The 15,824-nt window shown below is 37.0% G+C and overlaps 1 protein-coding gene across 3 annotated transcripts; it reads left to right on the forward strand.

The window, feature by feature from the left end:
* The first annotated feature begins 1,436 nt into the window (after positions 1–1,436).
* On the forward strand, positions 1,437–15,193 carry LOC140150645 (retinol dehydrogenase 8-like). 3 transcript variants are annotated; one of them, XM_072172708.1, is made up of 5 exons: positions 1,438–1,659; positions 7,359–7,632; positions 11,276–11,437; positions 12,641–12,734; positions 14,507–15,193. In XM_072172708.1, exons 2-5 carry the CDS (start codon positions 7,365–7,367, stop codon positions 14,841–14,843), a joined length of 861 nt encoding a protein of 286 aa, XP_072028809.1. In that variant the 5' UTR covers positions 1,438–1,659; positions 7,359–7,364; the 3' UTR covers positions 14,844–15,193. The 3 variants fall into 3 exon arrangements, with proteins under 3 accessions (XP_072028810.1, XP_072028809.1, XP_072028808.1); XM_072172707.1 differs by having other exon boundaries at positions 1,463–1,659; positions 11,276–11,455; XM_072172709.1 differs by lacking the exon at positions 11,276–11,437 and having other exon boundaries at positions 1,437–1,659.
* Positions 15,194–15,824: the final 631 nt, after the last annotated feature.

Here is a 15,824-nt window from a genome sequence, read left to right on the forward strand (position 1 = left end):
CTTCAGTAGATAGTTAACATGTGTAGTATATTTTACAGGTTTTATAGCTATATTGTTCTTATTGTAAGTCTGTAGAAAGGAAAATTAAAATCAAATGTTCAGTACAAAAACGAAGCATTTAATTTAATTTTTATTCATAGGCAAAAGCAAATTAAAACAAAACAAAATTTAAAAAATGCCGGGAATCGAACCCAAGCCCTTCCGTTAACTGCCAGTCGCCTTATCCACTAAGCTATTGAGGCGTTATAATTCTACGTGCACTTTTGTAGTATATAATCTTTATAAAAGAATAAAAAGTGTTTTAAACTAATCCACTTGTTTTATGCAATAATAATTGGCTTATTGAATAGAGAACCACGGTATTCAGACCATTTCTTCACAAATTAGATTCCAAAACTTGACATAAATAGAAAAATGCACGGTATGCAAGCCTGTAAACAGTATAGAGACATAGTATTAAAATCTTTATTGTGTCTGCATACCGTAAAACTCATACATTGATATGGTATAAATTATCGCAAACAAATCGAGTATCATTAAATAGCTCAATTGGTAGAGCGCGTACCAGTTAAACGAGCAGATTTGTCCGCGCGGGTTCGAATCCTGCATGGTCGCTTTTTTAAATTTTGATCCCGATATTTTATTTTTCCTTAGTATTTATTTCTACAGAATAGATTTCAGATTTTGTTGATCTAAATAATGTTTTACAAGTTTGTAGACTTATTTTTTTGGCATTTAATGTGATCAATTGTGTTTCTAAACAGGGCCAAAAAAAGGATATTAGGAATTTTAGTGACCAGTCCCTAAATATGACAGATCAGCTATTGTTACTTTTTGTGGTAAAGGATAATGAAAAGAGCTGCTTAGCCTCCAAATTGCAGGTCCATATCTTATTTACTTTTCATTTTATGGCCAAAAAACCAAAATTAGATGATTTTTTTTCAACTTTTCAAATACAATGCTAGACAAAATAGGTTGGAATGAAAAATAAAATGTGCACCTTGTAATGGCCATATTTTCGATATTTCTAGAGTGATGAAATGGCACTTTCTTGAGTGTCAAGTCTAAACATTACCCTCACCCCCCAATACCTCCCCCTGCCCCACCAATCAATGTTGGGTACTACTAAGCGCACATGAACAAAATGTCAGGATTCAACATTGATCGGGGGGAACGGGAGCTCATTTGCAATACCGTACTAATTTCATTCCAACCCTTTTGTCCAGGGTTGTAGGTAAAGCATAAGATTTAGCTATGTTTAATCATTTGGCAAAGTAGGATAATATTTTAAATGCCCCCCAAAAAAGTGCTGTATTTTCTACATCGGGAATACTCATAGTGCTGTATTTTTCTGCAATGGGAATAATCAGTGCTTATTATTGTTTTTACTTGACGTAATCCATGTTCATTAAAAAATCATATAGAGAAATGGTACAGATCACCAGTTTTACTTTGAACTTTGCCCTGAACTTGAAATATGGCAAAATCTTTTGTACTTGGTTTTATGAGTGTGATGTGGTATTCTTTGGAGCGCAAAATCCAATAAATAACACTGTGCTATACGTACGTATTCTGTATAGTGTGTGTGTGTGACATTGGCAGCCCAACGAAATAAGAAGGAACATTAATTGCTACAAGTTTTTGTGTGACGTAAATAAGGTAAAATATTCATTAAGTTATATTTGATCTCCAAAATGAGTAATATTTTAGTCATTATACGAGGTCATTTATGCATGAGGTCATTTACATAAAGGCATAAATTACTTAGACTTGTTCCCCGAAACTGTAATTTATAACACCTACAACATGGCCGTCAGATGTATCGGTGCCGATACACCTTAGCATAAAAGTTATATTGTGTTGGCATAGCAGTGAAATAAAATTATGTTGCAATTAGTGGCGAGTTAAAACACACTTTGACTGTACACGTTATTTAAGATGGCGCACTCGCGCTGCACAGGCTCGTTTTCTTAATAGTTAAGTTGTCAGACATGTTCATGAGAAATATTCAGAACACGGGTTTACCTGTGACTTGCTTTAGAGCAGGACAACCTGCGGCCCCCGAGCAGGGCCGGATTTACCATTCGGCCAGATGGGCCCGGACCGAGGGCCCCAAATTTTGGGTCCCCCGAAATTGCCCTGCGCATCCGAAAAACACCCATGTTTTGGGCCAAAATATGGTAAAATTACAACATTTTGTGCGCTTCGCGCGCACTAGCCTTTTATATTGTAAATGTTAATTTATTTATGTTCATTTTTGATTAAAATAGTCTCAAATTGAATTTTTTTCGCGCGCTTCGCTTAACAACGTTGACTTTGGAGGCCTCCAAATTTTGGCCTGACCCAGGGCCCCCAAAAGGTAAATCCGGCCCTGCCCTCGAGCCACGTCCCCCCCCGCTTGCGAATTTTGGAGATATTTGATTAGGAAAACTACTATTATTAAAAATTTGTAAAACGTGAAAGTAAAAAGAATAAGAAACTCTGTACATATAAACATGTACGTACGTTCTTATAATCAATGTCATCAATTTTCTATAGAACTGTGGCCCAGAACAGGCACATACCTGAATTTCACTGTAATCCATCGACATATTGACAAATAATAAGTCAATATTGTTGACGGGAATATGGTTATCCCCGGGATTTATATGTATACATTTTTTTCAAAGGTTCCATGGGTACTTGGTTCATGCGAAGAAATGTGAATAATTTCCTTTGTATTTTTGCAATGACCCGTCACTTCTGTATAGCTAAGAATTTAGCAAATATTACAGGTAGACAGGTAGATCTATTAAACTTACTAGCGGGATACCCGCTAGTGAGTAAATGGGAGCGTTCACTATGACAGAAAGAATTACTGAACAGGTAGAATAATTGAAAAGGTACATTTTATTTATATAAATCTGTCTCTTCTTACATTTCCTTTTTTTTTTTGCTGCTTAGCTTGTGATTTTCCGTTTCCATGTTATTTATTTATTTAACCCCATTCCCATTATTTTATAAATGTGTCATTTCTAACATTTCCCTTTTAGCTTCTCTTTTTTTATTTGCTGCTTGCGATTTCCCGTTTCCTTGTTTTTTATTTAATTCTGTTCTCATTATTTTAGCGTCTTTTTTTTCTTACATTTCCTGAATGGTTTCTTTCCTTCTTTGTTTTGTTCCCGTTTCATTTAGTTACTTTAAGGGCTGGGGTATGAACGTTTGGACAGTATTTATTTTGGGACATCAGAGCACATCAGACATATCGAATTGCATTCTGAATACGAAGAATGTCATTCTGATATCAAATAATTTTGATTTTTTGAAATTCGCAATTTAATACACATTTAATGGCAAATCATTAAAATTGATATTTTGATATTTAACAGTACTTGAAGTAAACTTTATAAATCTGATGATTTATACTTAAAGTGTATGTAGGTGGGATGAAAAGCCGACGATCAATTGAAAATTTTGACCTTTCGTATTGAAGATATGGATTTTTTCCCCAAAACACCAAAAAAAAAATTAGGTCTTTTTGGGAAAAAATCCATATCTTCAATATGAAAGGTCAAAATTTTCAATTGACCGTCGGCCTTTTCTCCCTGCTACATACACTTTAAGAATATATCATTAGATTTATATAATTTACTTCGAGGACTGTTAAATATCAAAATTTGAAAAATATCAAATTTTATAATTTGTCATAAAATTTGTATTATATTGTGATTTTCAAAAATGAAAATTATTTGATATCAGAAAGACATGTTTCGTATTCAGAATGCAATTCGATAGGTCTGAGGTGCTCTCATGTCCCACAAAAAATACTGTCGAAACACAATAAACGCTCATTTTAGATCCCTTAACCCGTTGGCCTATTACTCGTACCTCTTTTGTCATTTTATAATTTCCATTTTTCTTTTAGTACCGCTTCATGTTGTTTATACAACACACATTTTCCCCCGTATTTATTACGTCCTCTCATCATAGCGTGTATGCGGACGTGTTCATCCGTTATCATAATCCCGTGACCCGTCCATTTACCTTTTTGTCTTTTATTTTCTATTTATTTTTCCTTCTTTCTATATTATCATGTCCACTGGTCTCTGGCTCGCAAGTCGCGTGGCTCTGCGCCGTTTACGCACGCATTGGCGTATTGCGCATTACGCACGCGGCGCTGACGCGCTGCCTGCCAGCTGCAGTTTTTCATAACAAAAACCCCGTTTTTACCCACATTTTCACTGTTTTTGCAGCCAATTCTTGACCGATTTCAACCAAATAAAGTCCAGGCAATTTCCCGTATATTCCTCGATCTCCCGTATGAATTTGGCGACATTTGGCTCGAAACTGACGGAGCCTTTTACATAAACCACATACATACACCCCCCCCCCCCCCCATACAACAGTAGCCTATTTATAGTAAGATTTACAATAATACAAATAAGTAGTGTCTGATTCTTCATATTGTTGTTACCAACAAAAGTTTCACAATTATTAACCATTAAAATCCAAAATTATGTATTAGTTTATTAAGAGAAATAGTTTGCAAATGCATTTACGTTTAGTCAATGGAGGTTTCAGCTACTTGATTACAAGTTGATAATAAATCTTTAGTGAAATATATCAATGGTGATAGGTCCTATTGCCCTGATTACAAAATCATACAACAAAAACAATAACAGCAAGAACATACATTTTGTAAATCGAATTTGGGAGAAAGGAAGAAAGAAAAAAGAAAGAACGAAAGAAAGAAAGAAAGAAAGAAAGAAAGAAAGAAAGAAAGAAAGAAAGAAAGAAAGAAAGAAAGAAAGAAAGAAAGAAAGAAAGAAAGAAAGAAAGAAAGAAAGAAAGAAAGAAAGAAAGAAAGAAAGAAAGAAAGAAAGAAAGAAAGAAAGAAAGAAAGAAAAAGAAAAAAAAGAAATACAAGAAAGTAATAAATTGTAAGCGTACAATGACTCGAACCAAGGTTTTAAATCTCAAAAAGGTTTCATAGTCAATTAAGTCACGGAAGTACTTGCAAAATATGTTGATCTCAAAGCGATTATATGTAATTTTTAGTACTCCAAAACGTCTTTGATTCCTTAAAATACTCGGTTGCTTGGAAAAGACTTTGATTTGGTGACTGATAGAGGGCGGCATGCTTTCAACCATTTTAGGGATGGCACACAACTGGGCGCAGCACGTATACCAACTGCGCTTTGCGTATTGCGTGACTGACGTGCGCTTTTGTGAACATGACGCAGCCCCGATTTTGGACTTATTGACTCGCGCACTATCAAAAAAAGTAAACCACTGACCCGAAATTATTCGGATTAATTAGCCATAAAATGGCGATTTGCGACTCACTTTTCTATATTTTATTAGTAATATGCATGACTTTTACAACTGCGGTTGAGTAGATTAACATTTTACAGCCTGTCATACCATAACATCGAGGGTTGAGAGCCAGAAAGTCTCAACTCACAATCACCTGCTCCCACAAAATGAGCATAAAACAAAAGACATTATGGAAGTAATATTGATTTTTGAAAACCAAAGCAAGAAGCAAATATTATGCTCATTTTGTGAGAGCTTGTCATAGTGAGTTACGGCTTGCTGGTTCTGAACCCTCGACATAACTAATTAGCACACAGGAAACAAGAAGTAAACATTTGGAATCCTTGGTGTGGTAAAGAATATCGGACCACTTCTGCGTAATTATAGAGGGCCAGGGGATTCACCATATCATTGCATTCCGAAATGAGTCACGTGTCGGTAAATCATCGGTACCTTTAAGGGTAGACGAGGTGTTGTTGGTCGAAGCAACCAAAAAAAAATCAATTTTCATTATCTAGATCAATATTATTGACAAATAACACCTTGATGTTTTGCAAAATGTCATTCAACAAATACTATACTCTGTAAACTTGCTCAATTTATTGTTGTTATTGAGTTATGTACGTTTTACAAAAGTGTTGTTGTTTCAGCCCTCTTTACAACATAACGCAAGAACCACAGGACCTACAAAAGTATATCTGTGATATTTGAATTCTTCTACACGCTTGCTATGAAATGAGCAATGCAGTTTTTGCCAAAGTTCACTATCATTCGCAAGATGCTGTGAACTACTAAATCGCAACAGAAATAGTTAATAACCTTAAGGGCAGAGTAATGGGAGAGAACATGGACCTTTTCGAGCTTCATTATTTCTTAAGTGTATGTCCAAAGTATATAAATCTATACATTTTGGAAAGGAAATGAGTCAAGGAATCCCATGGTGACGTCAGATTTGTTCAAAAATCTCAAGTTTTTGAAAAAATCACAAAAATTCACTTTTTTACCCCAATTTTTTTGTGACAACTTAGAAAAAAATCCGTTCGGAGTAAAAAAAATTCAGTTAGCTTTTCATGAAGAAGAGACATGAACTTAGGGAAGGTTTTTTTATTTTTTTGAAATTCGTCTCTTTTTTCGAAATATTGAAAAAAAAAACATGTGAAAAAAAGCCATTTTGTCACTCTATTAAGCTAAAAATTGCACATAATGGTGTATATTTTTGTTTAAAACAAATATTTTGAAAAATGAAAAACTTCCCTAGACTTTGATGTACTCTAAAGGATAGTGTAAAAAGTTTACCCTTTGCTTGCATATTTTTCGAGTTATCTTGTCACAAAAATCGCGCAATATTGTAAAAAGTGAACTCTGAGAAATCGACGTTTTAGTAAAAAAATGTCAAAATAATGCACAAAACGTCCGTATATTTTAAAACGGTAAGACTTTCACGCTTGTAAAAGCTGTATCTGGTGCATGGTCTAAATATGCATCTTTTTGCACCAATGAATCTATAATGTCTGGTTTTAGTGCGCCAAAATCCAAAATAATTAAAAAATCTAAGTGGTATTTTGACTGCAAATTTTTGTTTTGTTTACACCACATTTTGCTGGCGTTAACAACATACCGAATGCGCCTTGACTGCGTTGGACATACGCGCAGAGTTGCGCCGCGTCACGCGACGCGAATCGCGCGCGTAATCACAATATTTCGCATTCGCGCATTTCTGACTCATTATTTCCCGCCAATTTACTAAGCTGTCTTGAGCCATGTGACTTTTTAGAGATGAAAAGAGTGAAATAAATCAAGCAAAAATACGAGTAAATATTAGCAAGTTGCATTTTATCAGTTTCAAGTGAACGAATACATCTTAGTGTTGATAAATATCAAAAAATCTCAAATTCGCTCGTGGACGAATGTGTCTTCCATTACTCTGGCCTTAAAGCTCCAATAGAGCTGTCCTTTGAAGGGATTATGTTTATGACTGCTCCCATTTGGAAGGTGGATGGAATGTAACGCACCTGCCGTAACTTCATTAAATACAATGTTCTTTTTTGTCCAATTCGCTATAGATCACGATGTCCGCCCAAATAGTGGTCATTACTGGATGCTCAAAAGGGATTGGTCAAGGTATTGCTTTGACCCTTGCTAAAGACCCACAGAGGCGATTTAAGGTGTATGCTACGATGAGAAACATCGCCACTAATCAGGAAGATACCAAAACAAAAGCGGGAAGTTATTATAATGATACGCTTTTCATACGGGAAATTGATGTGACCAAACAAGACACCATCGACAAGACAATAAAGGAAATTATTGAGGGAGAAGGTAGTATTGATGTACTGGGTAAGTTTTAGGAGAGCTCAACCATCACTCTACCATTAGGTGTGTGATTTTTTTGTGCCGGCCAGCCTATGGCCAAGCGGCATTCTATATTACTATACCTCATAAATATTTATTAGATATTCCAGACATCTTATTGGTTAATAACGCCAGCGTACGAGTACGGTATTTTGACTACTTCCCCGCGCATGTGCAACTACCACACGGTGTATCAACCCCACGCGTGACCGTTCCTTCAGACGTAGCATTATACTACACAACGGCGATTCTGCAGATGTATTTATCGTGAAAATGGCGTCTGCAGCAGTTATTTTGCCGAGATTACTGATGGATAATATCACTGTTTAAAACGCGAACGGTCTCTTTTTTTACATAATGAACCATTGTGACTGAACGCAATGACGTGTGACGCTGAAATTTGGTCCACATGTGTAAAACAAATAAGGCTACCCATATCTTTTTACAGGTTTGCATTTCGTCAAATATTTTTTGATTTATTAAAAAAAGTATTTAGGGGGGAACTTATAAGTTGTGGACCCTATATTTAAATCATATAATTATTTCTGAATTGCAAATGTTGCAGTTTTGCAGTTCTCTTACCACAAACACATCGACATGTTAGGGCATGAAGAATAATATGCAGTACATAATACAGTATGATCTAGATTGCATACCTGTGTTTGGGCAAACACGAATATCTATGCCCGTGTTTTCCACCCTAACAAACCTTAACCCACCATGACACTCATTAGGCAACCCTAGCTCCCCTTCACCACCTAAACCTACCCTGATACTATATACCTCTTAAACCACAATGACACCCCCGATCCACCATGACATCGCAGCGTAACACCTCTACTCAATGTCGATACACTTTGGGCAAGATTTTGACAATTTTTATGCTAATTAGCTAATTTGCATATAACTCAAAACAGAAGCGTCCAATGAAAAAATAAATATTTTTATGCTAATTAGCTAAATTTTACACATATTGCTCCCAGTAGCCCATGCCCTTTGACATCTGGAGTCGAGGCTATTACAGGAATATCTAAGGTTCATGGGTCATCATTGTACCAAGTATGAATCCTATGGGTGATGTAGCTGGGTTTTTTTTTACCGAGTAACGTCCGGCCCTATGTTTTACCGTTTGGGGCCTGGGGCCCATATTATGTGACATATGAGGCGCATATGATTATTAATATAACAATATGATGCTGAAGACCTATAAGTGTACCAAATCTGAGCCCTGTAGCTACTTTATTTGCTGAGAAACGGCCGGCCCTTTGATTTAACATTTAGGCCTATGGGGCCCCTAGCCTTGAACATCGGGGGCCAAAATAAATTAAAAGGCACATCTACATGTTAGGGTCCATACGTGTGCCACATATGATCCCAAGTGGATTTGTATATCCTTGTCAATCTGTTGCCCCTTATTTTAACATTTGGGCCCCTGGGGCCCATAATATATGACATATGTGGTTCATATCGTCGGACGCATCACATACTGGTCTATCTCGAAAAACACGCATTTCGAGAAAATCGCAATTGAAAATCTTCGTATTAAGTTAACCTTTCTATAATTTAATTATACTATGGATTTTAATGAAAGTGGTTTTAAATTAAAGCATATACTTAACACATTTATTTAAGTGGAATTTTGAATTATATTTATGTATGCAGTATTGCTTAAAACTACACTAAAGTTGTAGTTCTGTATGTGAAATAGTTAATTTCCCGATATCGTATTTAAAATTCGTTTCATACTGGTCTATCTTGGGGGCTATCTCGATTTCGCGAACAATGATGTGCCTTTAGACGCATCACATACTGGTCTATCTCGAGATAGACCAGTATGTAATGCACTTTCAATACGATATCGGGAAATTAACGATTTCACATACAGAACTACAACTTCAGTGTTGTTTTAAGCAATATTACATACGTAAATATAATTAAAGATTCCACTTAAATAAATCTGCTAAGTGTATGCTTTAATTTAAAACCACTTTCATGAAAATCCGTAGTCTAATTAAATTATAGAAAGGTAAACTTAATACGAAGATTTTCAATTGCGATTTTCTAGAAATGCGTGTTTTTTTTGAGATAGATCAGTATGTGAAAATACGTATTTTGAAAAAATCATAGATAGTTTAAATTAAACATTTTATAACTAATTATCTAGGAAAAATTGAGGTCTGTAATTTGTTGTATTTGAAGAGCTCCGTAAAAAAGAACTATATACCAATTTTCTCAAAAAAGTCAAAAATTCAAGATAGACCAGTATGTGATGCACCCGACGATATATACCTGTAAATATAGAGTACCCATGGAGCTATCAGTGTACCAACTTAGGGCCCTGTGGCTACTTTATTTGATGAGAAACTGCATGCTTTGTATTTTTACATTTGGGCTCTTGGGGCCCGTGAACTTTGACCTCTGGGGTCATGACTACCCCCATGAAGTATCTAGGGGCCATGGGCTATCCTTGTACTAAGTTTGTACTTAGTTCTCTTGAGAAGAAGGAAATGGAGAAGACTGAAGAGCATAAGCAGAATATCTATGCCCCGTTACACGGGCATAGATATGGAGAAGACTAAACACAACAAATACAATATCTATGCCCCGTTGAACGAGCATAGATAAATATGATTTACACACACTACACAAAAGTATCCTAATATCGTTGATCCCTATGTCCTATATAGATTACAAAGTGTTCTTTGCTGAAGTAACTAAAGGCTAAAAAATCGGATGGACGGTGTTATATGTGGTGACATCATGCGCCTACTCTAGAGCTTACAACGGTGGAAGATACGGAAATCCGTTTGAATATAATAATAATAATAATAATAATAATAATAATAATAATAATAATAATAATAATAATAATAATAATAATAATAATAATAATAATAATAATTAATGAAGGTGGAACCTGGAATCGCACCAAAGCATTGTCTTTTGTTTTCATTAAGTGGTAAATGCCGTTATGTCATGTATCATGGAGTAACCATGCACGTGACTTTATTATTGTAATTAAAATTCCCGAGTCCTCCACCCCTTGCCAGACGTCAGTCATCTTGGTCTTTATTTTCGCCCAATTACCACTTCGGTGCATTCTTCTTCCTTAACAATTTTCCTGATTCTTTCCAATAATAAAAATGAGTATTACAAACCCTAATCATTACCCTATAACTCTCAGATTCACCCTTTAAGAGCTGTGCAATAATTACGAGCCCTGGAGCGAGGGTAAAATAGGAGGGGCAAGACTTTTTTGGCTAGCCAAAGCCGAGAGGGGGGCAAGCAATTTTTGGTACACATTCATGGGGCGCCTTTTAAATATTACGCTCTAAAAGGCTTAAGAATACAGAACGGAAACGCTAAAATATAGAACGTTTCCTGCTCGCCGCGCTCGCAATATATCCCAAGGCAGGCTTACCAATCGGAAACACAAAAATTTGGCATGTGCAAAAGTGAGAGGGGCAAAGATTTTGTAGCATGCCGAGAGGGGGTAGCAATTTTTGGCTGACCGTGAGGGGGGAAAGCAATTTTTGGCAGGCCGTTTGAAATTTGTACCCGGGGCTCATAGTTATTGCACAACCCCTAAGCAAAGCCCTAATCCCAACCCGCATAACTATTTCTTTAGTTAACAATGCCGGAACAGTGATACCAGCTTGGTGGCAAACTGCACCTATGAAAACTTTCTATGATGTCATGGATGTCAACTACTTTGGATGCGTCAGAATGACTAAAGCTGTAGCACCAATCATGAAAACTCAACGGCTTGGCAAGATTATTCAGATATCAAGTATGTTGGGATTTAAAGGTATGAAAATAACCAAGAGCAAGGAAAGGAGCGCAACGGTACATGCTAAGCCATGCAGGCAAACCAGAATCCTGTCCATATCATGGGCGAGCTATTGGAATAGGAAGCAGTGCGTAGCTGGGATTTATTTAGTAAGAAGGTCATGTTGAGGCCGGGGGTGCACCCCCTAAAAATATGTGTCGGGGATGTGCGGCCACATTGACCCCATTTTCAAACCGCCTGTCACTGAATGACCCCCTTTTTATTTTGCTCATTTTGCTCTCATCCAATGACCCCCATTTTTAAAATGCTTTCTCACTGAATGACCCCCATTTTTAGAAATAGACGCTGTCACTTAATGACAACCAGGTTCCCAAATAAATGCTAGAGCACTAAATAAACGTAGAAGAAACAGCACTGCAACTGTTAAAGGGCGGGCACAAATAACCCATTTTCGTCAAGGGAGGTGCCCTTGCCTACCTCCTGGCCGCCATTTAACTGTTACGAACACTAACCAGTGTCCGTGTTGTTGGTAATGCACAATCACATGTAAAACATCATTTAAAATTACGGCTTTTCCTCACGGTACAATTTGAGTGAAATTAGTGACGGCATACATCGTTTGCCAAGTATTGCAGCCATATTCCAGTTGCATGGATGGCAGAGTTATAGGTATATGTACAATTGCATCTCATTGCATAGGTAACATAATGGAGCTATAATGATAATTCTGAAAACAAAAGTCCCTACAGATAGGGCCGGACTTGTCATTGGGCTAGATGGGCCTGGGCCCTGGACCCCAAATTTATTGATGCTTGGTAATAAACAAATCATATTTACCAAAAACATCTTAGATTTATTTATAATTCCTATGACAGTGAGGGTCAAATTTGGCACCATTTATGCATCACAGCTCTGTTTAAAGTCAACAGCTTCCGTTTTTTGCCCCATGGACCCCGCGCCAAAAGCCTTGCGCTGCATGCTTCACATCTCGCCTTCACTGGTGGTCTCAACATTTCCTCACGGTGAGCTTGTGCCTCACAATTTTGGCTTGGCCCATGGCCCCGAAATAGGTAAAGCCGGCCCTGTATCCGGTATGAAGAAGACAGTTATAGCCATATTGTTATTAATGCCTTAGGATGGTAACAGACAGTACATGTATTATGTTCGTGGTTATGATATTTCTGCTTTCTCACTTTCTTTCAGGTATACCGATTAATTCACAATACATTTCCTCCAAGTTTGCTTTAGAGGGATTCAGTGAATCAATTGCTCCACCACTGCGAAAATTCAACGTATGGTAAATCATTGTTTAAATTTACATTCCGTTATTCACGTAAGCGAATAAATGTTGTCGGAAAGTAGGACTACTATAAAAGATATTGGTATATAATATTCAAAGTACTTGTGTAAGCGGCTACTTATAGCCTGGCTAATCAATGTAGCTCTCAGCAAGCAAAGCAATTACTCCTCTTTTCGCCAAACGGTAAGAGTTCTAGAATGCTGTTAAAATTGGCCAAAATATGGTAACATTACAAAGTTTTGTAAAGTTTTTTACAAAGTTTTTAAATTCAATTTAATGCTTCCGACCCCAATGTGGACAGTGTACGTAAACCAAAACCTGTCCACTTGACATGCTTGAGTGCACAATCTGCACATGCCTTTCTCACGCGATCACGGTGACTTTCGGGGCCTCCAAATATTGGCCTGGCCCAGGGCCCCCAAAAGGTGCATCCGGCCCTGGAATACCTGATTCTTGACACTCAACATGTTTCTTCTTCTACATATAACATACCACAATGACGCCAATGGCAGACATGCATTGACATTAGCCAGTGTTTAAGGGAGGACAGTTTTTATGGTCTACTGAGCTCAGCAATGCTTTGCTGTCTTCGATAGCGCATTGTATCGGAGAGGTACCTGTCTTTTATCAAAGCCCAAACCCATTAAAGCCTGTAGCAAACTCTTTTAGGCTCCGCTCAATTGACAACCCTGCTCCGATACAACGCATTGACCAAAATATCGATCGAATCAATTTTACGACCATGCTTGAATTAACAACCCCTTGAAACCTAAAATAAACACTTTATGTAAACATAAACTTACACACATTATTTACCTTCTATTGAGCGTAGACACGACCAGAGACATGCTTATTTAATGACCACTTGAGTAGTTGATAAGTGGGTCGTTATGTACTTACTGAACACAAAGGAAATTGATTTTGGTTTTACCATCGACCGTGTTTATAATCCTGCTGCTCTGCTGAACGCTCCGATAGATATCAGCAAACTCGTATACTGTTCGCTTGTTCCTATCGAACGCTCTAGCGTACATGAACCATTATCGAAGACAGCAAAGCATTGCTGAGCTATATAAGTAGACCATAAAACTGTCCTCCCTAAAGGGTGTTCACGGATTTGGGTCTCAAAGGTCTTTAAGAGGGTCATTTCCGGTCTGAAATAGAAAAACATTCAAAACTACAATTCTGTGGTAAGTTACATACTACAGTACCGTCACTTACACATGAGTCAATTTCTCAATATTAGTCAATTTCTATATGATTTGGAGTCATTTGGGGTCAAAAGTCATTAAGGGGTCACTTCCGGTCCGAGAAAATTATTTCTAAATGCTTTTTCTGCCATAAGCAACATAGCAGAGTGTTTATATATTTAGGGCCAAAGGTCATTAAGAGGTCACTTACCGTACGTTCATATGTGAATAGTTGTTACCGAGTGTGTAGATGTTTTGAGGTCAAAGGTCATTAAACAGTAACCTACGGTCTAAAACCAAATACCGTCAACAATTTTTATTAGCCAGGAAAAGGCGTCACTTCCAGTCCGAAACGAAATACCATCAAAATGCATCTTCTGCCACAAACAACATAGCTGGGTGACGTAATATCCACTTTGACAGTGCCCTCTTCCTACCAAGAACAATAAAACAATTCACTTACATTATCATGTTAAAAAGAGATTCCACGAGGCCGATATTAGGCAAGAGTCGGTATTTTGTATAGAGCGAGCAATTTACTAATATCAGTCTTCAACCGGATCATTGCTTCTTACACAGGGTCTCCGTTATCGAATCAGGAGTAGTAGCGACACCCATGGCGGAGCAATTTGGCAGTGATGTTAATGCCTTATTTCATGCAATGGTTGACAGCTGGACAAATTGTCCCGAGGAGGATGCTACCATTACCAGGAAGATGCTGACAGAAAATCCAGATATCGTAGTTGGTACAGAGATGCAAAGTATTGACGACATCGCGAAGGTAGTAGAGGAAGTTATATTGTCACCCAAACCAGATTTTCGTTATCAAACATCCGAAAACGCGAAAGAGTTTGCACGACAAAAATTCGTTGATCCGTCGGGGAATGAGATAATGAACAGTTGGTTGGAGCAGTAACGTTGATCAGCTCATCAATAATACTAGAATGGTAGTTTCAATAATTTCTCAGATTAACCGGACACAAAGTGTTGAAAGTAGTCAAAATGAAAAACCGCTTTTTCTTATAGGGCATATAGTAGATGTGTATAGTATATTCCGGTGTATAGTAGATAATTGACAAACAAATATCTTTTTGAAGTGTTAAAGATTTATTAATAGGCCCACTACACGATAATAAGCTCTCTTCTGACGATATATCTCAATTTTCATGACATAAAGTGAGACTGTCGACAAAATCAAATCATGTGTCTTTAATACAATAATATGTATGTCATTTGCGTGAAGAATAGATTCTTATTTAAATTTTAGTTTTCACTGATCACATTGTCCCTTTTTAATTTCGAGGTAAAATGAGGTAAAACGAAGAAATTGCTTTTTTATTCCAGCGCCTACAATGCATGTATTAGCTCGCCAATCGTATTATTATTGAGCGCCGCTTCACGCAACTGAGACGTGTCAATAAGACGAATAGCGATATGCACACAGTTTATACGTCACTAATTCAATGATACACATCAGTTCTCATGCAAGAGACGTGTTTGTTTTAATATGAATTACTTTATCACCATCACATGAAAGGTTTCATTATAAGAAGCAAAGCAAAATGGACAAAAAGAAGTTGAAAGGTATACACAATACTTCGCGAATCTCGAAATGAGAAAGGTAAGTAATAGAACTATCGCTAACCTGATTGATACAGGTGGAAAAAATGTTAGTAATCAACGTATTTATGGGCTTTATATTTGGAGAAAAGATGATATCAATCTAGCTTGGGGACAATGGAGGCACAAATGGTGACGCACCAATCGACTGCTGGTTGTCAGTTAAAATATAGCATTGCAGCCAATTTGCTTTGTAATCCGAGGTTTAGGTACATCGTGTACTTCAATCGTAAATATCAGTACAAAATGATGTCCACTATATTTAGCACATTTTAAG

This window comes from Amphiura filiformis, chromosome 4, assembly GCF_039555335.1.
Source record: "Amphiura filiformis chromosome 4, Afil_fr2py, whole genome shotgun sequence".
In the NCBI taxonomy this organism is placed as follows: domain Eukaryota; kingdom Metazoa; phylum Echinodermata; class Ophiuroidea; order Amphilepidida; family Amphiuridae; genus Amphiura; species Amphiura filiformis.